At 42.9% G+C, this 24,347-nt stretch overlaps 1 protein-coding gene across 4 annotated transcripts in view; it reads left to right on the top strand.

Moving 5' to 3' along the window:
- Positions 1-24,347, top strand: part of KDM1A (lysine demethylase 1A) — a 167,639-nt gene that overhangs the window by 95,753 nt on the left and 47,539 nt on the right. For all 4 annotated transcript variants that reach the window (XM_074934529.1, XM_074934528.1, XM_074934531.1 and 1 more), the window contains 4 exons: positions 573-707; positions 6,179-6,252; positions 23,354-23,465; positions 23,887-24,019. In XM_074934529.1, the coding sequence (XP_074790630.1) occupies positions 573-707; positions 6,179-6,252; positions 23,354-23,465; positions 23,887-24,019 (454 nt within the window). The remainder of the gene's footprint in view (positions 1-572; positions 708-6,178; positions 6,253-23,353; positions 23,466-23,886; positions 24,020-24,347) is intronic.

Below are 24,347 nucleotides of genomic sequence, written 5' to 3'. Positions count from 1 at the left end.
ACTGTGAATACTTATGGAGTGGAGAGGATGGAGACAGTGCAAAGCAATATGTAAAAGCAAACCAGCTCTTTCAAGAAAGCATCACTGTAATAACCACTTCTGTTGGAAATGCTTATTGCAGATTATGGTTTGTGATGGGATTAATTTACAATTGTTTACAAAGTCACCTTAAATATCTTAAGGTAAATAAAAAGATGTTTAGTCATTTAGAAACATACAGCATTGAAACACTTGAAGATTTAGTGCAGATTAACTGTTACAGGTGATGCTGCTATCCCTCTAGAGAGAGCGCATAGAGTTCTGGCATCTTTCCTACCCTCAACGGTTCCACTCTGTATGCTTTGCCAGAGGACAGTAATAGCTTATACTGTGCACGTTAGTCAGAAAATCTCTAGAAATGTAGGATTGATGGTTCTTACTGTAGTGCCCTGTGAGGTGCAATTTGACATAAGCAACATCCCTTATAATAAGGGGGGAAGTGCCACCAGTGGTGTGTCTGTTTTTGAGGCAGAATTCTTATTTTCACTGTAAATGTTACAAAATCTCCCTTTTTTCCCCTTCCCTCTTCCCAGATGGTGAATTTAAAAGAGAAGATTAAAGAGCTCCATCAGCAGTATAAGGAGGCATCTGAAGTAAAACCACCTCGGGATATTACTGCAGAGTTCCTTGTGAAAAGCAAACACCGAGATCTTACTGCTCTCTGCAAGGTAAGGAAAGCCATAAATACAAGGGTTTCAGTCTACAAACTTTTGTCTTTAAAATCTGAACGACAACCTGATTATGTGAAATTGTGTCAGGTACACTTTTGAAGAACTGCCTGTGTGAAACTGCTCTGAAATGTTCACGTGCATGTTCCCTGTGTTAGAGCCTTCTGGAAAGTGATAATGGGACCGCATGAGCTCCTGTCACAACATAAATGTGTTGGGGAATTAGTCCAGTTTTAGATCACAGTTCCGCTTTGGCACTGTTGGACACTGTCGAAAACAAGCATCCAACTACTGTGCATGTTGAGATGGCAGTCTGGAAAGAAAAAGTTCATGTTCGAAGAGATTTGTTTCCTGTAAGGCCAAAATGTCAGTGATTGATAAATATGAAAGAAACTTGCAGAGGTTGCGAGAGGCTCACCTGCCTGAATATGGCTCCATTTATGCCAGATTGGCTCTTTCAGCTTGATGAGTGATTTGTCCCTTGGTGCTCCCTGGTTGGACCTAGGAATTGGATTCCTCCAGTTTTGCTCCTCTGTAGAATCCAAATACTTGTGAAGCAGCCTGAGTGCTCTTTAGATCAAGTCATTGACATCCTCCTGGCTCAATACATTGTGACACTACAGGACCTCTGACCAGGCGACAGAATGCTCCCTCAGCTTATATTTGAAATCATCTTGTAAGTAGCACCAGGAGTAATCGTGAATGAGTCTGAAGGCCTTGAAACTGAGGTGCATTAGATCTAGACTTGAGAACTGAGGTGGTTCCCTTGATTCCATTAATTCCAGAGTAGTCCTTGGATCCAAACTGTGTCTGTCCTACTTCATCAGCACCTGGTGTGGGAACCAGTGAGCAGTCCCTGTCACTTCTCTCATTTAGATTTTAGACAGATTCATTACGTCCTATCAATCTTTTCCTGAAGAGAAGCTTAGATTTAATACCTTTAGGGCACACCTCCAAATCCATCACAGATGAAGTTATGGGAAACTTTATAGTTTTCCAAATCTCAGAAAATAGGCTCCCCATCTTATTCATAGAACTTTAAAAACCTTCCCTCTGGCTTTTCTCGTACTCTGTGGAGTTTAATCTGTTCAAGTTCCCACAATTACCAGTTTGATTATGTTCCATAGTTTATTAGCTCTCGTGCCCTCCTCTTCCTCAGTTTAGGGAGTCAGGGTTAAGAGGATAATCAAGAAACCAGGGCAATGTTGCTCCTCCACTTCCTATAATTAGTCTTATGCTTTTCTCCTAGACTTGTCCCCCCACTCCTGTGGGTTAGGGAAGAGGTTGCTGGAAATAGATACTGATGAGAGGGGCGATAGTAATCTTGAGGATGCCTTTTTCCTTTAGGACAGGTTTCAGAGTAGCAGCCATGTTAGTCTGTTTTCGCAAAAAGAAAAGGAGTACTTGTGGCACCTTAGAGACTAACAAATTTATGTGAGCATAAGCTTTCGTGAGCTACAGTATCCGATGAAGTGAGCTGTAGCTCACAAAAGCTTATGCTCAAATAAATTTGTTAGTCTCTAAGGTGCCACAAGTACTTCTTTTCCTTTAGGGTACAGCTCATCCTTCAACCTCTACAGAAGAGAATACTTCATTTCCGCTTAAGTATTTTCAGTAGCTGCTGTTCAGTGTGGTAGATACTTTGGACTGATAAGTGTCAAGAAAGACTCATCGATATTTTAGGAGCCCCATCACAAATGCAGAATTGCTTTATCAGTAAATGAGAAGCTACTGGTACATGCCAAGATTATTTGGCATGCCTCTTAATCCATTTCACCCATGGTGAAGAAAACTGCCATCTTTGACATCCCACAACAGGTTAGAATATTTTTTTCTCCCACCCAGCTCCTGGATTGTTGGTAGTCTCAGCTACCGTAGTGAAATATAGTGCCAGGAGCTCTTCCCATCCTCCTCCCCAACCCCTTTTCACGGGGCCCTCTCTGAAAAGTTTGCTTTGGTAGGAACTTACCACCCACTGTGGTTGTCAGAAAGTTCCTCAAATGCAAGAGGAAAAATTTTTAAATGTGTGGTTTTTTTCCCCCCTAATTCTGGAAAAGTGGCCCCAGTTTGTAAGAAAGTGCAACAGTTTTGAAGAAAAGTCATAAGTCATCAAGGTCTTCTCATAGTGTGCATAACAAGAAAGAAAAATAAGTTAACAGCAGAGAGTAAACAGGAAAACTTTGCAACTTTGGATTGATCCCTGTCCTATGACCTTGACCTTTCCAAAGTCGTCATCCTCTTCTAGAGCACTCTTCTGAGTCCCTATGCAATGTACATAAAAAAGGCAATAAGAGGAGGTGGTTGGGTTTTTTTGTTTTTGTTTTTACATACATTAGGAAAAGGAGAAAGACGAAGGAAAGTGAAGGTCCTCTATTTAGTGTGGAAGGAGAGCTAATAACTGTTGATATCAAGAAATCTGAGGTGTTTATTGCCAATTTTGCTTCAGTCATCACTAAAAAGATTAATGGTAACCCAGATACTCAACATAATTAATATTAACAATAAGGGGGAAGGAATGCCAGCCAAAATAGGGAAAGAACCGGTTAAAAAATATTTAGATAAGTTAGATATATTCATGTCAGCAGGGCCTGATGAAGTTCATCCTAGGGTACTTAAGGAACTAGCTGAAACAGTTATCTTTGAGAACTCATGGAGGATGACTGAGGGCTGGAGAAGGGCAACCTATCTTTTTGTCTTTTATGGGTGTGTGTGTGTGAAGAGGATCTGGGGAATTATAGACTGGTCAGCCTAACTTTGATACCTGGAAAGATGCTGGAACAAACTATTAAATCAATTTGTAAGCAGCTAGAGGACAATAGGTTATAAGGAATGGCCAGCATGGATTTGTCAAAAGCAAATCATGCCAAACCAACCTAATTTCCTTATTTGACAGAATTACTGGCCTAGTGGGTAGGAGAGAAAAAGAGAGTAAACATGAAATATCTTATTTTTTATAAGGCTTTTGATACAGTCTATGTGTTTGATTTAAGGATGGGTGCCAGTTACTCCAGCAATGTATTCGTTCCCATATTGCATCCATTCACTGCTTCCAGTTCCAATATATTTTCTGACATCCCTTCATTAATGAACTTGCAAATACTTTGAAGCGCATATCTTTGTTCAACCATACTTTTATCCAACCACCCCCCCCCCCATGATTGTAATGGGTGATTCAGATCTGGGCTGGAGAACCCATTTAGATCATATGACAGTATAGGATCTGTCTGTGAACAATGAAAGGATGAGATTGTATATAAATATATTAGAGCTAAGAGTGGTGCTTCTTACCTCAGTCTTCCTTCCTCACTTGGCTTGCAGATATAGCTGTAATGTGTACCCTGAGGCTGGGAAAGTTTGATTTAGCCCAAAAGAATGGGAACTGATGAAAACAGAGGTACCAAATTGTAGTTTGAGGGCAAAACAGTAAGAGCTTCCCCTCTGAAGCATAGACTTCCTTGTTGAGAGTTTGCAAGACTGTGTACTAATGCACCGATCTAGGTTTCTTATCATTGGCTCCCCATCACTGTATCACTTGAACACTGCTCTAGAACATTCAGTGGCCGGACCTAGCAGAGATGTAAGTTACTAAATGGAGACACGCTAGGAACATGGAGGATCTCACTTCAGTTCTAAGGAACAATCTGGGACTGCAAAATTCATTCCACACATGGATGGAAAAAATTAACACGTGCCCTACTGACAGTGCTACGAGATCCAAATAACAAAACTGGTATTTTCACCAATTAGAATTACACGAGCTCCCTTTGGTCTTACGTTCATGATAATACAGAGAAGTGGTGGCAGAGAAAAACATACAAGAAGCCTCTGAATCTCTTCTAATAAGAACGTATACATTATTAAGGCTGGATGTCCTCAGTTCTTGAAGATGTAAATCAGTTCTTTTGGAGGCTAGGTTTCTTGTTCAGTAAAAAAATAGACTCCGCCCACATATCTACACCAGCGACACCATCACAGGACCTAACCAGATCAGCCACAATCAGTCACCGGTTCAATCACCTGCACGTCCACCAATGTAATATACGCCATCATGTGCCAGCAATGCCCCTCTATGTACATTGGCCAAACTGGACAGTCCCTACATAAAAGAATAAATGGTCACAAATCAGATATTAGGAATGGCAATATACAAAAACCTGTAGGAGAACACTTCAGCCTCCCTGGACACACAATAGCAGATTTAAAGGTAGTCATCCTGCAGCAAAAAACACTTCAGGACCAGACGTCATAGAGAAACTGCTGAGCTTCAGTTCATTTGCAAATTTGACACCATCCGCTCAGGATTAAACAGACTGTGACTGGCTCACCAACTACAAAAGCAGTTTCTCCTCCCTTGGTGTTCACACCTCAACTGCTAGAAGAGGGCCTCATCCTCTCTGATTGAACTAACCTCGTTATCCCTAGCCTGATTCTTGCTTGCACATTTATGCCTGCCTCTGGAAATTTCCACTACATGCATCCAACAAAGTGGGTATTCACCCATGAAAGCTTATGCTCCAGTGTGTCTGTTAGTCTATAAGGTGCCACAGGACTCTTTGCCGCTTTTACAGATCCAGACTAACATGGCTACCCCTCTGATACTTGTTTTTACTGGTGGCACATATCTGCCCATTACCTCAATATTGGTGCACGTAACAAAATTCATTCCACACATGGATGGAAAAAATTAGAGGGAACATTAGTCATAACTTCTAGCAATGAGTTTTTCCTCATCAGTTGATGCAGTGTATTGCTCAATAGCTGTCTATAAAGGTCTTCCTTTAAAATTCTGGCTTGAACTTGGGTATACTCCATGTGCTTTAGTATTTTCTGTTTTGCTTTTACTTTGGAAATATCTCACTTTATACATTCAACAATGAAATAATTAAGTCTTTAATAAGGAAACAAGAATAGAAAATATATCACATCTGGTGTGGTTGAGTCCAGTTACTATGAGAACCATCTGGTATCTCATTCCACCAGAACTGTAATGGATTTTATCACATTCTCTGACCTGAGTGTTTGCTGACAATCCAGGAAAGTAGGATTTTGTGTTTTAAGGTATTTGTTTAATTGCAGAAATGGATGTCACATGTGTGAAATGTGGCTGAACTAATAGTGCTTTTAGGATCCAGGGGCCTGATTCAGTGCCCATTGAAACACATATGAGTGACTTCAATGGGAGATGGATCAAACCCCATTCTTATTGGGGCCTGTGTGCTCTACCATAATATAAACATTTAATAAAAAAAAACTTTACTTTTCACAACTTTGGAGAATCTAAATCTCATCCTTTGTGTTAAAATATTTTCCTTTTATGTGTTCATGGGGAAACTACAAAAATATGCGTTGCGTTTGTGTGATCATTTGGCAGTAAATTTACTATGGACACTTCACTGTCTCCTTGTTTTTTATTTAAAAACAAGAGAAATTTAAAGCTAGTACTTGACTGAATCTGTTTAACCTTTTATCAGGAGTATGATGAGTTGGCAGAAACACAAGGAAAGCTGGAAGAAAAGCTCCAAGAACTTGAAGCCAATCCACCAAGGTAAAAACAAACCCACCACACACTAGCTGGAGAGCGATCAGGAAGGCTGGTGTTTCTCATTGCATTGATGTACTTGGGGTCAGGAAGGAATTTTCCCCCAGGTCACATTGGCAGAGACTCTGGATTTTTTTTTGCCTTCTTCTGCAGCATGGGGCACAGGTCACTTGTTGGTTTAAACTAGAGTAAATAGTGGATTCTCTGCAATGTGAAATCTTCTTTTTAAATCATGATTTGAGAACATCAGTAAGTCAGCCAAAGTTTCTGGGTCTATTTCAGGAGTGGATGGGTGAGGTTCTGTGGCCTGCAAAGTGCAGGTCAGACTAGATCAGTGGTTTTCAACCTTTCTAAACTACTGTACCCCTTTCAGGAGTCTGATTTGTCTTGCATACCCCCAAGTTTCACCTCATTTTAAAACTACTTGCTTACAAAATCGACATAAAAATACAAGTGTCACAGCACACTATTACTGAAAAATTGCTTACTTTCTAATTTTTACCATATCATTATAAAATAAACTGGAATATAAATATTGTACTTACATTTCAGTGTATAGTAATATAGAGCAGAATAAACAAGTTGTATGAAATTTTAATTTGTAATGACTTCTCTAGTGCTTTTTATGTAGCCTGTTGTAAAACTAGGCAAATGTCTAGATGAGTTGATGTACCTGCTGGAAGACCTCTGAGTACATGTACCCCTGGTTGAGAACCGCTAGACTAGCTGATCACGGTGGTTTCTGTAGTCAGATGTCTGACTGTGTGTGTTCTCTCTGTGTGCTGTCCCAGCTCTGCGAAGGCAGCTGGCACAGCAGATCTCGATCGAACACCTCCAATGATCACAAGATCCGTTAAGATATGAAGGCACTAGGTTAGGTTTATTGCTGACAAAGCACGGTCCTAGCTCCCCCGATCATTGTCTACAGTTACACTAGCACATGTATGCCTGTGACAGTGGATGCAACTCAGTCAGTGATGAGACTTTCCACTGTCCCCTAAGCTGGCCAAAGACACTCCCTCTGAGACTCCATTTTATACACCAATACAAGAGGCTGAGGGAGCTGGGCTTGCTTAGTCTGCAGAAGAGAAGAGTGAGGGGGGGGGATTTGATAGCAGCCTTCAACTACCCCAAGGGGGGTTCCAAAGAGGATGGAGCTCGGCTGTTCTCAGTGGTGGCAGATGACAGAACAAGGAGCAATGGTCTCAAGTTGCAGTGGGGGAGGTCTAGGTTGGATATTAGGAAACACTATTTCACTAGGAGGGTGGTGAAGCACTGGAATGGGTTCCCTAGGGAGGTGGTGGAATCTCAATTCTTAGAGGTTTTTAAGGCCTGGCTTAACAAAGCCCTGGCTGGGATGACTTAATTGGGGTTGGTCCTGCTTTGAGCAGGGAGTTGGACTCTTCCAACCCTAATCTTCTATGACTCTGTTATGTATTACCATCCTCCTCTTCCCCCCCCTCCCCCCCCCCCGACATGGCTAGTTGTCACCCATTACCTTGTACATGTTGGTTCGAGCAAAACATCTCTATCCATCATACTGTCGTCCTGACCTTATCTTTGAGAGGTCAGCGTGTTCCTGTTATCTTTGTGTTGGTATGGAGATGTTGTGGAACCATCCTTCTGGAATGCGTTTGCACGAGTGTCCTGTGCCTAGCACTTCTCAGGAATATGTGTGTTTTTGCAATACCAGCCCTGTTCTCACCAGGTTCTGTGAGCTTGCAAGCAAGCAGAGCAGAGCTTGGCCACTACTTTAGTTCAGGCCTCTGATACTAGGGCTTATGTCTTCGGCTCTCTTCTACTGCAGTCTCTTCTGGACTTAGTCTGAGTCTATCTCTTTTGGAAAAATGCTAAGGGATATTCAGCTTGTATTGTATTAGCCAAGTGACTTGGTTATGTAAATGCACCCGTATGAAGTCTGCGTTTCCTCTGTTTCAGAGAAGGTGGCTCATAACGGAGAAAGGTCATTCTCAGTTACCGTGACCTATTAATCATCCCTATTACAGTAGAACCTCAGACTTGGACACCTCAGGAATGGAGGTTGTTCGTAACTCTGAAATGTTCATAATTCTGACCAAGACGTTATGGGATGCTCCTCAGGGCAGACTGCCTGAAGTGGGGGCTCACAGCTGTGCCAGTGACCTTCAGCGTCTTCACCTCCTAGCCTGGCGAGTGGGGGTGTGCACAGGCAGCTGGTTCTAGCCCCCTGGATGCAAGGGTGATGAGTGAGGCACCCTGGGGCACTATGGTGTCAGTGGACACATGGTGCAGGCTGTGGCCTTTTTTCAGCTGAGCTGCTGCTCCAGCGCGCAGGGCTCCAGCTCCAGCAGCAAATGCTCTGGGCCAGGTTCCAGCAGCAGCTCGGGAAGTGTCTTTCCTGGGTTCAGACTGTGCATACAAGTTTGTCCCCCTCCTGGCCATGGGGGGGGGGGGGTGGCTAACAGGAAAGCAGTGCAGACCCCTGCGCTGCTCCTGCTCTGCCTGCTCAGGGGCTCACAGCGGTGCCTGTGACACTTAGCATCTTCACTTCCTACCTGTAAGTGGCTGTCAGCCATGTGACAAGTAGGGGGTGGGGGTGGGGACAGACAGCACAGATGTGCCTACCTTTACGATGCAATACAGGCACAGTACAGTATTTGCTGGTGGTTTTTGTGTGTGTATGTGTATGTCTTTGCTGCTGCCTGATTGCTTACTTCCGGTTCCACGTGGGGTCTGGTTGACCGGTCAGTCTGTAACTCTGGTGATCGTATCTTTGAGGTTCTACTGTATAACTAATTCCATTAATGCCTGATCCAGATAATCTTTTAAAAGATTTGAAATCCCCATTAATTAGGGATCCCCAGTGGTGGTGTTTGAGTTGGGTTTTTGTTTTCTTGTATGGTGCTGTACATGCTTTTGTACTTGCCCATTGTGCACCTACCTTTGTTTGTTTTCCTCATTTTCAGGTCTCTGCTTTGCTTCTCCTTGCCTTCTGTTTATTTGCAGTTATTTCCCACTAATTCATTTACCATTCCAGCCAGTCCATCTCATTGAGGCACATGCAGGAATATGCACTCCATTATATCCTTGACTGCTTCGTCCCTACAGGTGTGAATTGTCCCAAGTTATGGGACCTGCTCTCTATTTTGGAAGACTTTTCTACAATGTAAAAGATCTTTCACTTAAATCTTTGTTACTACTTAGCCTAATTCATTCTTTCTCAACTTCATCCCATTCTCTGAGCTCATGCCTCTTTGACCCATCCTAAATAATTTCTCATTCCTTTGTGTTTATACTCTACAAATTCTTCGGTCTGTATTGAGCAGGATGTCAGACTAGATGATCATAATGGTATTTAAAATCTATGAAAATATTTATAGAGTCTGTTCTCCATTAACTTAGCTAAGATACACACTCAGTGGAATAAGGAGTCCAGTGGCACCTGAAAGACAAAGATTTATTTGGGCATAAGCTTTCGTGGGTAAAATACCATTTCTTCAGATGCATGGACTGAAAATTACAGATGCAGGCATTATATACTGACACATGAAGAGAAGGGAGTTACCTCACAAGTGGAGAACCAGTGTTGGCAGGGCCAATTTGATCAGGGTGGATGTAGTCCACTCCCAATAATTGAGGAGGAGGTGTCAATTCCAGGAGAGACAAAGCTGCTTTTGTAATGAGCTAGCCAGTCCCTATTCAAGCCAAAATTAATGGTGTTAAATTTGCAAATGAATTTTAGTTCTGCAGTTTCTCTTTGAAGTCTGTTTCTGAAGTTTTTTGTTCAAGTACAGCTACTTTTAAACCTGTTATAGAATGTCCAGAGAGACTGAAGTGTTCTCCTACTGACTTTTTTATATGTTACCATTCCTGATGTCCGATTTGTGTCCATTCATTCTTTTACGTAGGGATTGTCCGGTTTGGCCAATGTACATTGCAGAGGGGCATTGCTGGCACATGATGGCATATATCACATTAGTAGATGTGCAGGTGAATGAGCCCCTGATGGTGTGGCTGAGGTGGTTGGGTCCTGTGGTGTCGCTAGAGTAGATATGGGGACAGAGTAGGCAACAAGGTTTGCTACAGGGATTGGTTCCTGGGTTAGTGTTTCTGCGGTGTGGTGTGTAGTTGCTAGTGAGTATTTGTATCAGGTTGGGGGGCTGTCTGTAAGCAAGGACTGGCCTGTCAATATCTGTGAGAGTAAAAGATCGTTTTCCAGGATAGGTTGTAGATCATTGATAATGCGCTGGAGATGTTTTAGCTGGGGGCTGTACGTGATGGCCAGTGATGTTCTGTTATTTTCCTTGTTGGGCTTGTCCTGTAGTAGGTGATTTCTGGGTACCCGTCTCGCTCTGTCAATGTTTCCTCATGTCCCCAGATGGGTACTGTAGTTTTAAGAATGCTTGATAAAGATCTTGTAGATGTTTGTCTATGTCTGAGGGATTGGCGCAAATTTGGTTGTATCTTAGGGCTTGGCTGTAGATAGTGCATCGTGTGGTGTGTCCTGGATGGAAGCTGGAGGCATGTAGGTAAGTATAGCAGTCAGTTGGTTTCTGGTACAGGGTGGTGTTTGTGTGACCATCACTTATTTGCTCTGTAGTGTCCAGGAAGTGGATCTCTGTGGACTGGTCCAGGCTGAGGTTGATGGTGGGGTGGAAATTGTTGAAATCCAGATGGAATTCTTCAAGGGCCTCCTTCCCATGGGTCCATATGAGGAAGATGTCATCAATGTAGCGCAAGTAGAGGAGGGGTGTTAAGGGACAAGAGCTGAGGAAGCATTGTTCTAAGTCAGCCATAAAAATGTTGGCATACTGTGGGGCCATGCGGGTACCCATAGCAGTGCCACTGACTTGAAGTTGTCACCAAATCTGAAATGGTTGTGGGTGAGGACAAAGTCACAAAGCTCAGCCACCAGGTGTGCTGTGGCTTCATCAGGGATACTGTTCTTGGTAGCTTGTAGTCCATCCTCATGTGGAATATTGGTGTAAAGAGCTTCTACATCCATGGTGGCCAGGATGGTGTTTTCAGGAAGAACACCAATGCATTGTAGTTTCCTCAGGAAGTCGGTGTTTCAAAGATAGCTAGGAGTGCTGGGAGCGTAGGGTCTGAGGAGAGTATCCAAATAGCCAGATAATCCTCCTGTAAGAGTGCCGATGCCTGAGATGATGGAGCGTCCAGGGTTACCAGGTTTATGGATCTTGGGTAGCAGATAGAATACGTCTGGTCGGAGCTCTAGGGGTGTGTCCGTGTAGATTTGTTCCTGTGCTATAGCAGGGAGTTTCTTGAGCAGATAGTGTAGTTTCTTTTGGTACTCCTCAGTGGGATCAGAGGATAGTGGCCTGTAGAATATGGTGTTGGAGAGTTGCCTGGCAGCCTCCTGTTCATAATCTGACCTGTTCATTATGACTACAGCACCTCCTTTGTCAGCCCCTTTGACTATAATGTCAGAGTTGTTTCTGAGGCTGTGGATGGCATTGCGTTCTGTACGGCTGAGGTTATGGGGCAAGTGATGCTGTTTGTTCACAATTTTAGCCTGTGCACGTCTGCGGAAGCACTCTATATGTAAAAGTCCAGTCTGTCATTTTGACTGTCAGGAGGAGTCCATGCAGAATTTTTCTTCTTGTAGTGTTGGTAGGAGGGTTCCTGTGGGTCAGTGCACTGTTCAGTGGTGTGTGGAGAATATTCCTTGAGTCGCAGACGACAAAAATAGGCTTCCAGATCACCGCAGAACTGTATCATGTTCGTGGGGGTGGTGGAGCAGAAAGAGAGTCCCCAAGATAGGACATACTCTTCCGCAAGGCTAAGTGTGTGGTTGGATAGATTAACAATATTGTTAAGTGAGTTGAAGGTACCACTGTTGTAGCCCCCTGTGGCATGTAGGAGTTTAGATAGTTTACTGTCCTTTTTCCTCTGTAGAGAAGTGAAGTGTGCATTGTAAATGGCTTGTCTCATTTTTGTAAAGTCCAGCCATGTGAAAGTTTGTGTGGAAGATTGGTTTTGTGTGAGAGTCTCCAGTTTTGAGAACTCTTTTTTTTCTTGTCTGCTGTACAGGATGCTGAACAGGTGGTTCCTCAATTTCTTTGAGAGTGTGTGGCACAGTCTCTCACCATAATCAGTGTAGTATGTTTATTGCAATGGATTTTTTACCTTCAGTCCATTTGGTATGATGTCAATCTGTTTGCACTTGGAGAGGAAGATGATGTCTGTATCTCTGCGAGTTTTTTGTTGAGGTTGATGGATTTCCACTCCATACGGCTAAATTTAGTGCCGTGCATGGCTACCCCCTGGTACTTGACTCAATGGAATATTTCCTCCTGTTGTAGGTCCACCCTCTTGTAATAATATTCAATCTCGATTTAAAATTGGTCCGTGATGGAGAATCTACCACAACCCTGGGTAAATTGTTCCTCTCACTGTTAAATTCAGATTGGCAATGAGGTATATATTTTTATGCCTCATTTCCAATCTGAATTTGGCTAGCTCCAGTCATTGGATCACATACCTTTCTCTGCTAGTTTGAAGAGCCCATTATTAAATATTTGTTCCCCAGGTAGGTACTTATAATCTGTAATCAAGTCAACCTATAACCTCTTTAAGCTTGAGTTCCTTGAGTCAGTCACTATAATGCATGTTTTCTAATCCTTTAATCATTCTTGTAGCTCTTCTCTGTATCAATGTCCTTCTTTAATTGTGGACACCAGAACTGGACATAGTATTCCAGCAATGGTCACTTCAGTACCAAATACAGAAAAGATATGACTTCCCTACTCAGGATTCCCCTGTTCATCCATCCAAGGATTTCATTAGCTTTTTTGGCCAACAGCATCACACTGGGAGCTCATGTTGAGTTGTTCATCATGCCCCTCAAATCTTTTTCAGAGTCACTACTTCCCAGGATGGAGTCCCCCATCCTGTACAGAATAGCCTACATATTTTGTTCATAGATCTATAATTTATTCTTGGCCATATTGATCCATTACTAGATGGAAATGTAGAATTAATAATAATGCAGAAAAGGCAGAAGTGTTCTGTATATCTGTTCTGTATTTGAGGGGGAAAAAACCAGGTGATATAGTCTCATGATACGGTGATAACATTCTTTCCATTCCACTAGTATCTCTGGAGGATGTTAACAGAAGCTACTAAAGTGATACACTTTTAAATCAGGAAGTCCAGATAACTTGCATCCAACAGTTCTAAAAGAGCTGGCTGAGGAGCTTGCTGGTCCATTAATGTTGATTTTCAGTGAGTATTGGAGAAGTTCCAGAAAACTTGAAATTTTCAAAAAGGATAAATGGGATGACCCAGGTGATTATAGGTCTGTCAGCCTGACATCTATCTGTGCAAGGTAATAGAGTGGTTGATGCAGGACTCCATTAAAAACTAAAGAAAGGTAATATGATTAATGGCAATCAGCATGGTTTATGGAAATATAGATCCTGTCAAACAGACTTGTAATCTCATTTAAAAAGAAAAAAAAACAGCAGTTTTGCTTGATTAAACTAATAGTGCTGATCCACCTCCACAGACCCCAGGGCGGGACCTTGTCGGGAAGCTAGGAAGCACTCTCATAAGAATTAATCTAAGTCTTCTGTAAAGTCCATTTCAGTGAAATCCGAGATGCCTGCAAAGAAGCCTGCTCGCTCAGTCCACGAGGACTTAGGATATCCTAAGTCCCAAAGGCATGACAAGAAAGCCAGAAGCCTTGGGCTCCATCGGTTCTGGACTGTGTCCCATCGGAACCATCATCCCCGGTGTGACGCTGCACCCCATATTCTTCATAGTGATATTATTATATGATTATAGCATAATTATGATCCAGTTTATGACAGACAGGTCATGTGAGATGTCATTGGAAAAGTTATGATTTGCTGAATATGATTATCCTTTGTGTATGCATGTATCATTTTTGTATCTGAAGTTATGAATATTGACTCTGTATTTCAAATGTAGTTACACCTGGATAACGCCCACTAGACAAGATGTTTTCAGTCTAAATAGTGGGTGGGGAAGAGCCTATTCACGGCAATGGGCCATTGGGAAAAAAAGTAGGTCTTAGGAGAAGTTTATCTCTCACCTGCGGCGCCTTCCTGAGAATGCTACAGACAGCCTCCAAGTAATGGCTGCTATGACTCTACAAGGACATGACCCTAACCCTAACCAAGTCTCTAGACTCCATCTTGGGATGTCAGTATTTTTCCACAGACTAGTCTGGGAACCAAGCTTTGGTAATAAAGGGTTCCTGCCATATGCAAGAGATGCATAAGGCAGGGAGTGGTGTCATCTGGTGGTGTTTGCTCCTCACACAAGGAACAAAGACTGTTGCTGGACCCAGGCTAAAGGGATTTCTAGCCTGTGAATGAGACACTTGGGGATTCCAAGCTCTAAAGCAAGTGCAGTTTGCCCCTTAAGAATCTGCGGACTGCTTGTATCGTCTCTTAGGATGAGAATCTCCTATTCATATCCAATCTATTTAGTATATTAAGCTTAATTTGCGTTTTTTGTTTATTTGCTAGGTAATCTGCTTTGATCTGTTTGCTATCATTTATAATTAGAACTCCACGTCTCTCATGGAGGTTGTGGAAGTCACAGATTCTGTGATTTCCTGTGACCTCTGTAATTTCTGCAGCAGCCAGTGTGGCTGACCCCAAGGCCGCCCAAGCATCTGGCCCCAGAGCCAGCTGCTCAGTCAGCCCTGGGGACAGCCACACAGGCCGTTGCTAGAGCAGCTCTGCAGCCAGCTACCTGGGTGGTCTCGCAGCCAACCGCACCGGCTGCAGCTCTGGCAGCCCCGGACAGCTGCCAATGCAGCTGGCCCCAGGACTCCCCCTCCTGGCAGCGGCTGGAGAGGCAGCAGGCCTGCTGGGGCTCCCTCTCCCCCGGCAGGGCCCAGAGTGGTGGTGGGCCTCTTTGGTTCTTCCCCTGCAGTGGGCACCCAGCTTTCCTCCCCCATCCCCTGCAGTGGACCCCTCCAAGATTCAATCATGACTATTTTCAGTAAAAGTCATGGAGCCTTGATATTGTGTTTTTTGCCCATGACCTGTTCATGACTTTTACTGAAAATACTCATGATTAAATCTTGTCTTATTTATAATCACTTAAAATTAGGGCTGTCCATTAATCGCAGTTAACTCACACGATGAACTCAAAAAAATTAATCGTGATTTAAAAAAGTTAATCATGATTAATTGCAGTTGTAATCGTACTGTTAAACAATAGACTACCGATTGAAATGTATTAAATATTTTTGGGTGTTTTTCTACATTTTCAAATACATTAATTTCAGTTAAAACACAGTATACAAAGTAGAGTGCTCACTTTATAGTGTTGTTGTTTTAATACAAATATTTGCACTGTAAAAATGGCAAACAAAAGAAATAGTATTTTTCAATTCACCTCATACAGGTACTGTGGTGCAATCTCTTTATGATGAAAGTGCAACTTACAAATGTAGATTTTTGTGACATAACTGCACTCAAACAAAACAATGTTAAGCTTTAGAGCCTACAAGTCCACTCAGTCCTACTTCTTGTTCAGCCAGTCACTAAGACAAACAAGTTTTTCGTTTAGGGAAGATAAAGTTGCCTGCTGCTTATTTACAACGTCACCTGAAAGCGAGAACAGGCGTTCTCATGGCACTTTTGTAGCCGGCATTGCAAGGTATTTGTGCCAGATGTGCTAAACATTCGTATGCCCCTTCATGCTTCAGCCACCATTCCAGAGGACATGCTTCCATGCTGATAATGCTCATTAAAAAATAATGAGTTAATTACGTTTGTGATGGAACTCCTTGGGGGAGAATTGTATATCTCCTGTTCTGTTTTACCCACGTTCTGCCATATATTTCATGTTATAGCAGTCTCTGAGGATGACCCAGCACAGGTTCATGTTATGAACACGTTCACAGCAGATTTGACAAAACGCAAAGAAGGTACAAATGTGAGATTTCTAAAGATAGCTACAGCATTTGACTTAAGGTTTAAGAATCTGAAGTGCCTTCCAAAATCCGAGAGGGACGAGGTGTAGAGCTTGCGTTCAGAAGTCTTACAAGAGCAATACTCCAATGCAGAAACTACAGAACCTGAACCACCAAAAAAGAAAATCAAACTTCTGCTGTAGCATCTGACTCAGATGATGAAAATGAACATGCATTGATCCGCACTGCTTTGGATGGTTATCGAGCAGAACCAGTTACCAGCATGGACACACGTCTTCTGGAATGACGATTGAAGCATGAAGGAACATACAAATTTTTAGTGCATCTGGCACATAAATATCTTGCGATGCAGGCTACAACAATGCCATGCGAGCATCTGTTTTCAGTTTCAGGTGACATTGTAAACAAGAAGTGGGCAGCATTAGCTCCTATACATGTAAACAAATTTGTTTGTCTGAGCTATTGCCTGGACAAGAAATAGGACTAAGTGGGCTTGTAGGCTCTAAAGTTTTACATTTGTTTTTTATTTTTGAATGCAGTTATTTTTGTACATAATTCTACATTTGTAAGTTCAACTTTCATTATAAAGAGATTGCACTACGGTACTTGTATTAGGTGAATTGAAAAATACTATTTTTGTTTTTTACCGTGCAAATATTTGTAATGAAAAATAAATATAAAGTGAGCACTGTACACTTTGCATTCTGTGTTGTAATTTGAAATCAATATATTTGAAAATGTTGAAAATATCCAAAACTATTTAAATGGTATTCTATTATTGTTTAACAGTGCGATTAACCGTGCAATTAATTTTTTTTATTGCTTGCTAGCCCTACTTAAAATCTATATTTTGTAGTTAATAAACTTGCTTTTGCTTTATCTTAACCAGTGAATTGGAGTGAAGTGTGAGAGAATAACTTGGGGGCAAAAGCTGTTGCATATACCGCTCCACATTGGGGGGGGGGGGGGGGTGAATTTTCTGAGCTTACACTGCACAAGTTCCCTGTGCAGTGCAAGACTGTGTAATTTTGGCTTTATATTCCAGAAGGGGTGCATGCCTGGGGAGCTGGGAGTTGCCTTAACTGTAGCCTTCTTATGTAGGGGCTGGTCAGAGAGCCTGCATGTAACTGCAGCGGCTCTGTCCCTACCTGTATGTATGCTGGTGAAAGTGTAGGCTGGAGGGCTTTGCAGTTTGTCACAGCAGTCCATTGTGAGAGGGCGCCCAGGCTGGTGGGTCAGGGGGCGCAGTGGCATCCCAGTTCCAGGTGGCACCCCGGGGGAACCAATCACACCTGGCTCCTCCAAAACCCAGGATCCATCAGCACCAAGACAGTCCAATCATCACCAGTTACCACCCTCCTTATTGCCTCAGACAGTCTGGGCACCCAGAGTCCCTCTTCCATCACGAAGATCTGAATCTGTTGCCACGCTACTGGATATCTCCCCTCTATTGGGACCTTCTGTTTTCAGAGAGATAATATCTCTCCCAAGAGAGACCGCTGCAGGACAGAGCTGATCACCCCTCCCATACGCAGAATACACCTGCCCTCTAATGCCACTGGAACCTGAATCAGCCACCTTTTGTACTGCCCTTATCCACTACCTAAAAGGCCCGCATGACCCTGGGACCCACCTCTGCCTCAACTAACTCAGAGCCACTAGTACCCCAATCACAAATGACCCCTCCTACTGGGCATATTGGGGACCTTGGGACTAGTAGCCCCCTGCAGATTCAATCTGGTCTGTTAGGGAGTCCCCTCTTGTCTCCCCTCAGATCTACTATACTACAGTTCTGGTGCTTCTGCCTAAACCAACAGGAGGACTGCTATCATCATCTCCAGATGAGGTGGTGACATCTGCATCCTCTTGCCCTACCAGTGACTTCAGGTAGTTCCAAGACCTTCTCCACAGAGTTGCTGGAGAACTTCAGATTCCTCTGGAGGAGATCCAAGACTCCCAACAAAAACTCTTGGACATTCTGCATGCCTCTGGATCCAACATAATAGCTCTCCCTGTTTAATGAAACCATTCTGCAACTGGCTAGGACAGTTTGGCCCACTTATGCCACCTGGGCTCCTAGCCCAACAGGGCAGAAGAACGTTGTATATTGGCTAAGGGTGTGGAATTTTTGTTCTCTGACCCAGCTCCCAATTCATTGGTGGCCCAGGCCTCTTTGGAAAGATCCAGACGACTGCATCCCCAGTCTACTGTGGGCAAGGAGAGTAAACGCTTGGATCTGCTGGGAATGAAGGTCTTTTCATGGGCCAGCCTCCAGTTCAGGATAGCCAATTTCAGGCAACAAGAAAAGGAGGACTTGTGGCACCTTAGAGACTAACAAATTTATTTGCGCATAAGCTTTCGTGAGCTACAACTCATCAATTTCAGGCGTTACTGGTTCATGAACTATTCCAAGTTTGAATTCACCAGCAGCCTACTGCAACAGGACAGAGCTTGTTTCCAAACTCTGATAGATGAAGGCAACTGATAGCCATGACCACCCTCCAATCTGCTGTTGATGCTGCCACTACCTTCTCTAGAGCCATGGTTATTGCTTTCATTGTGCACAGGGAGTAATGACTCTGTGCCTCAGGGTTCCCTACCGAGGTCCAGAATACCATCGAGGACCTCCCCTTCGATGAGTCGCACCTCTTCAGTGAGAATACAGGTGAGTCCCTCCATACCCTGAAGGACTCCAGGGTCAATTACTTCAATCACTGGGGATGGACACAGCTGCCCCTAAGAGGAAGTTTCATCACACATCATCCAAATTGAGGTATACAGCTCAGCAGTGTGTCCATCCGAGACCCTATGAACCACCACGTAAGAGGCAGAGGGTTCAGAAGTCCCGTTTCCCTACATCCTCCGCAAAAGGCTTAGCATCTCAATCTCAGCCTCTGGCTTGACAATATTTTTGGCTGGAGCTTGAGAGCCACAAATCACTAAGCTCAGCGCCCCCCAGTGTAGTATTTGGGGGCAGACTAGCACTCCTTTGCACTCCAGCTGTTGAAATAACAATGGACAAATGGGTGCTGAACGTCATCCACTCAGCTATATGATAGAGTTTGCATCCCTACCTCCTCCAAAACCTCCAACCCCATCCACCTTCAGGGGACCACACTCACAAGAATATTCTCACTCAAAGTCAGTTCCCTGCTGCAGTGAGGAATAATAGAACACATTCCTCCACAATATCAAGGGAAAGGATTCTACTTGACTACTTCCTAATGCCCAAAAAGAATGGTGGTCAGAAACCAATACTTGATCTCTGCCATCTCAGCCACTTCTTTTGTGAACTCAGATTTCACATGGTGACATTGGCAGCAATAATTCCATCTTTAGAAAAGGGCATGTGGTTCATGGGCTCTCAATATGAAGGACTCCTATGTTCACCTAGGTATTCACCCTCTTTCCCCCACAGATGTTTTTAGTTTTATGGTAGGTTCTGACCATTTTCAGTACTGAATTACTCCCCTTTGGTATAGCGACCTCCCTGAGTCTTTACCAATGTATTCTTAGTTGTAGCAGCTCTCCTCAGACGTTCCAGCCTTCTTGTCTTCCCATACCTCAACAACTGGCTCCTTGCTGCTAAATCCTACCAAGAGGGTAGAACCTCTCTGATGCTGTCTCTCCTCTCTCTTCACTGAGAGACAGCATAAGCACTGATAAATCTGTTTTCCCCCCCCCCCCCAAATCTCTGGACTTTATCAGGGCTGCCTTGAATTCTATCACCACAAGAGCCTACCCACCCATGGACAGGTTCCAGAGCATGAATAACATCATAACTCACATCATAAACTACCCTTGGATACTGGTCAAAACATCTCTCTCCCTATTCGGCCACATGGCATTGTGCACTTATGTCACCCATTCACAAGACTCCACCTTAGTTGCCGTCAAGCATGGTGACAGTTTTGACTGAGTTTTGTCCTCCCTCCTATGGTGGACAAATCCCCATGCATGGGGGTTCCCTTTATCCCCTCCCCTCCTCTCCGGACAGAACCATCATTATGTATGTATCCTTGGTAGGCTGAAGAGCCCACATGAACAAAGGGTGTGGACATCTTGAGAATCCAGGATGTACATCAGTATCCTGGAACTGTGGGCAGAATGGAGGATGTGCGAGTCTTTTCTCCTATTCATCTGCTTTCACCATATCCCTGTAAAGTCTGACACTACGACTGACTTCTACATCAACAAGCAAGGGGGAGCAAGATCTGCCTCCCTGTGCGCAGAAGCAGTCAGCCTCTGGAATTTGTGTGTCAGCAATCACATCACCCTGTCAGTAGCCTACCTTCTGGGAAAGCAGACTTCCTCAGGAGACACCTCGCACTTGACCATGAGTGGCAACTTTGCGACATGATGCTGCACAGCATTTTTCACGCTGTGGGGAACCCGAACTAGAGATGTATTCGCTTCTCAAACAGACAACAATTACACCCCATGTTGTTTCAGAAGATCCCTAGGTCACTGCTCCCATTGTGATGCTCTGCTTCTTACCTGGTCAGACCAGTTCAACTATGCCTTCCTTCCGCTGTCACTTCTGCCACAAGTTCTATGCAAGTTCCAACTGGACAGAGTGAGGGTCATCTTGATCTCTGCCTTCTGACCCAGACTGTTCTGGTTCCCCAACCTCCTGCTTATGTCATCTTGCCCACCAATTATACTTCCGACGTTCCCCAAGCTCCTGACCCACTGCAACAGCAAGATCAATATCCCGGAGGTCTCTGGAAGTCGCAGAATCCATGACCTCCGTGACATAATCTTAGCCTTAATTATAGATAGGTGCTAAAGGAGTCTGTCATCCTGTTCTCTAGTGGTGTTTGGTGTCCTGCAGCAGACACCAACTAGTACCCCATCTTGTGCTTTATCTGTTAGGACGTTGATCTATAAGCATTCAACATCATTTGCTTCTGAGTTGTTAGTGACACAGAAACAGGTAATGCCATTTTTGACACAGTACCACTCTCCCTCCCGTCTTGCCCACACAGTCCTTCCAGCCTCTTTGCTCAAGCTTCTTTCAGTTGAATTCTTTGCTCAGCCTGAGCCCGTTATCTTAACTCCTTCTTGTGTTGAATGCCTTCATCTTTGCAAGGAAAGGCCATTCTCCATAAGCCAACACCAAAATTGCTCGCATCTTGTATTATGAAAATATAGTTTCTGTAAATCTCTCCTCTCTTTTTCTATTGTTCATGTAGGTCCACAATACATCCTGTATCTAGGGAACAACTAACGAATTGGGTAGCTAACTGCATTCCAGCATGTTGTGGAATTGCTGCTTGTGGTTCCATAGTTGAGTTTTGCACCTACCTGGGATTCACACACTTGGTTAGATATGAAGAATATAGAATGTACTTCTCAAAATTACAGCACTTCCTCTTTTTAAGTATAGAATGAATTTTCTGAGAATTTACAAATAAATTGGTTAATTAGTTTAGGAATTAAAATTAATGGGTCCTTTTAAGAAGCTCAGCACTCTTTTTTCCTAGATCTGAACAGAAAACAGATGCTTCACACTGCTATTATTTGTAATAATGTAGCACCTTAGAGTCCTAGTCATGGACCAGGACCTCACTGGACTAGGTATTGTAGAAACATAGGACAGAGATGGTCCCTGCCCCAGAGAGCTTACAGCCTAAGCTCATTTATAGTTAACTGAGTGAGATCTCACATGGGCTACATTTTGAAGAATTTATTTTCAGGATTATTGATTATTTTTTCAGCCATTCTTCATAATTGAAAGTTTCTCCTTCAGTAAGGGCTGACGAATCATGTTCTGCTATAGAAAATTCCATAAAAAACAGCCATTTTTCAAATTGGCCCACATTGCTCATTGTTCTCAAAAGAGTGAGCTCATAACTTGTCCACAGTTGGGTGGATCTCTTGAGAGGGGCATCCATCCTCCTTTGCTCTCGATGGGACAGAGGCTATAGGCAGGTCTTAGCAAAGATGGCTGGCTCCCCCCCCCCCCCCCCATTGGGAACAATGGTAATCAGAACCATTTTGAATGAGAGCACCTTAACTGAGGCCTGCTGTGGACATGCTCCCATTGAAAATAGTGGAAGACTTCTCATTTTAAGAGGGCAATTCTCCATGCATACCTATGAAGATTTTTATGCACCAGCCTCAGCTGACAGAAACTTTTAGATATGAAAAATAATGGTAGACAATACCATTAATCCTAAATCTCCCATTTCAAAAGCTGTCCAATTGTACCAAGTCTACTCAGCAGAGAGGAGAGTAAGAGTAACTGGGTCTGGGACTGCCCCGTAATAACACAAGGGGAAAAAATAATCAAATGTGTCTTTTTTTCAAATCCATTTCAATTTTGGACAAAAGACACTGAAATGTGTCTCTCGTATTGATAAGGCATGGCATTGCTATAGGGGAAGATTGTGTGAGTACACTGTGCATTTTTTAACTCTGCATATTGGGATTTTGGAGTTAAGGGTAAATTTAGAATTCACTACGTTTATAATGCTTGATTTGGGAATAATTGTAGCATCCTAGTAATGTATTTTATCCTCAGTTACTTACATGTACTCTCAACCTTACTTCTGTCTTCAGGTAATGTGTCTGGGAATATAAATAGGTTTACAGCTTCAGTTCTAGAACATCTTGAAGCCTGTTCCCTCAGAATTTGTGGAGAGTTTATAGCATGCTTTATGTAGATTCCTGTATCTAAGATCTATAAATACAAATCTTGTTCAGTGCAAACCTCCAGTTACCATTAATATTGCAAATACAGTCTAATGGAGCTAGGCTTCCAACTCATTAAAAGTCAATGGGATTTGAGTGTCTAATGCCTAGGCATATTTGAAAATGACACTCCAAATCAGTTCTGTGCTTTGGTAACGCTGTCCTAACTCCAGGCCACACTAGCTAGTTTCCATGAAGAGAGCGTCCAGTGTGGAAGTATTTCATGAAGGACAAAATGAAGGTGTTCTGAGTTCTGTACACTACTGTATTGGCTTTATAGAACCGCGCTCATCCCTCTTTCACCATGCTTATGCCCAGAATTGCTGCTTGCAGGTAGGTGATCAGGAACTTTGAGGTAGGGTTGTGTTCTGTTTATGTTCGTCATATTCTTGGCCTCATCTATCGAGGAAGACTGGGCTTTTAAAGGCAATCTTTTTGCTGTATTTCACTCACTGCAAAGTCAACTTTTTTCTTTCCCTTTTTATATTTTTCTAGTGATGTTTATTTATCATCAAGGGACAGACAGATACTTGACTGGCATTTTGCAAATCTAGAATTCGCTAATGCCACACCGCTGTCTACACTTTCACTGAAGCACTGGGACCAGGTACCTAATTCTTTAAAATAGTGCTCATACATTTAGTACATGCATTTCATTCTGACATGTTTCTGTATGTCAGCAAGCATTTCTAAGAGATTTAAATGTCATGTACCTCAGCATTATCCCTTCAACTTTCATTCTAGATTCTACAGGATATTAACAGAGATGGCTAGTTCTTATACACATTTACTGACAGAGTTCCGGAGGGTTCTGCTAATACCCAAACGGACTATAATTAGTTTATACTGTTTTATATTTGATATAGGAAAATAGTCTATACCAATTATTTTATCAGTAATAAAAGGGATTTTCTTGTAATTAAGTTAGGTATAGCACTTTAAGTGGAAAAGTTCCCCATTTATTTAACTCTGTACTGATTGATCTGTTTTGGTTATAAACTTATGTATTTTTATATATTTCATTTTAGGATGATGATTTTGAATTCACGGGCAGTCATCTGACTGTGAGAAATGGATATTCCTGTGTGCCTGTAGCCTTGGCAGAAGGGTTGGACATTAAATTAAATACAGCAGTTCGACAGGTTCGCTACACAGCTTCAGGTAAATTAAGCTCTCTAACTTCAGAAGTTGCACTACCAAGGAGCACTGTCCTTCGACAATTGCCTCTGTTCCTCACAGGATTCACACACTCCTCGCACCATGAGCATAGAGCCATAGAAAAGCAAGGCCTGTAGGGCCTGAACTATTTAGGAAGCTTTAACAGGTTTACAAATAATAATTTTTGGTTGCTTGTTTCTTTAGTTGTGTGGGCTCTGCATCATGTTGCAGCTTGAGTTCCTCATGTCCCAGGTACAACCTGACCTGCTGATTCCCATTCATAATGGGATTAAGGTAAATGCAGTAAGGGGTTTTGGTAAGCAGCCTAGCC

This window comes from Natator depressus, chromosome 19 (genome assembly GCF_965152275.1).
Source record: "Natator depressus isolate rNatDep1 chromosome 19, rNatDep2.hap1, whole genome shotgun sequence".
Taxonomy (NCBI): Eukaryota; Metazoa; Chordata; order Testudines; family Cheloniidae; genus Natator; species Natator depressus.
This window is presented reverse-complemented; position numbering and strand designations above follow the sequence as displayed.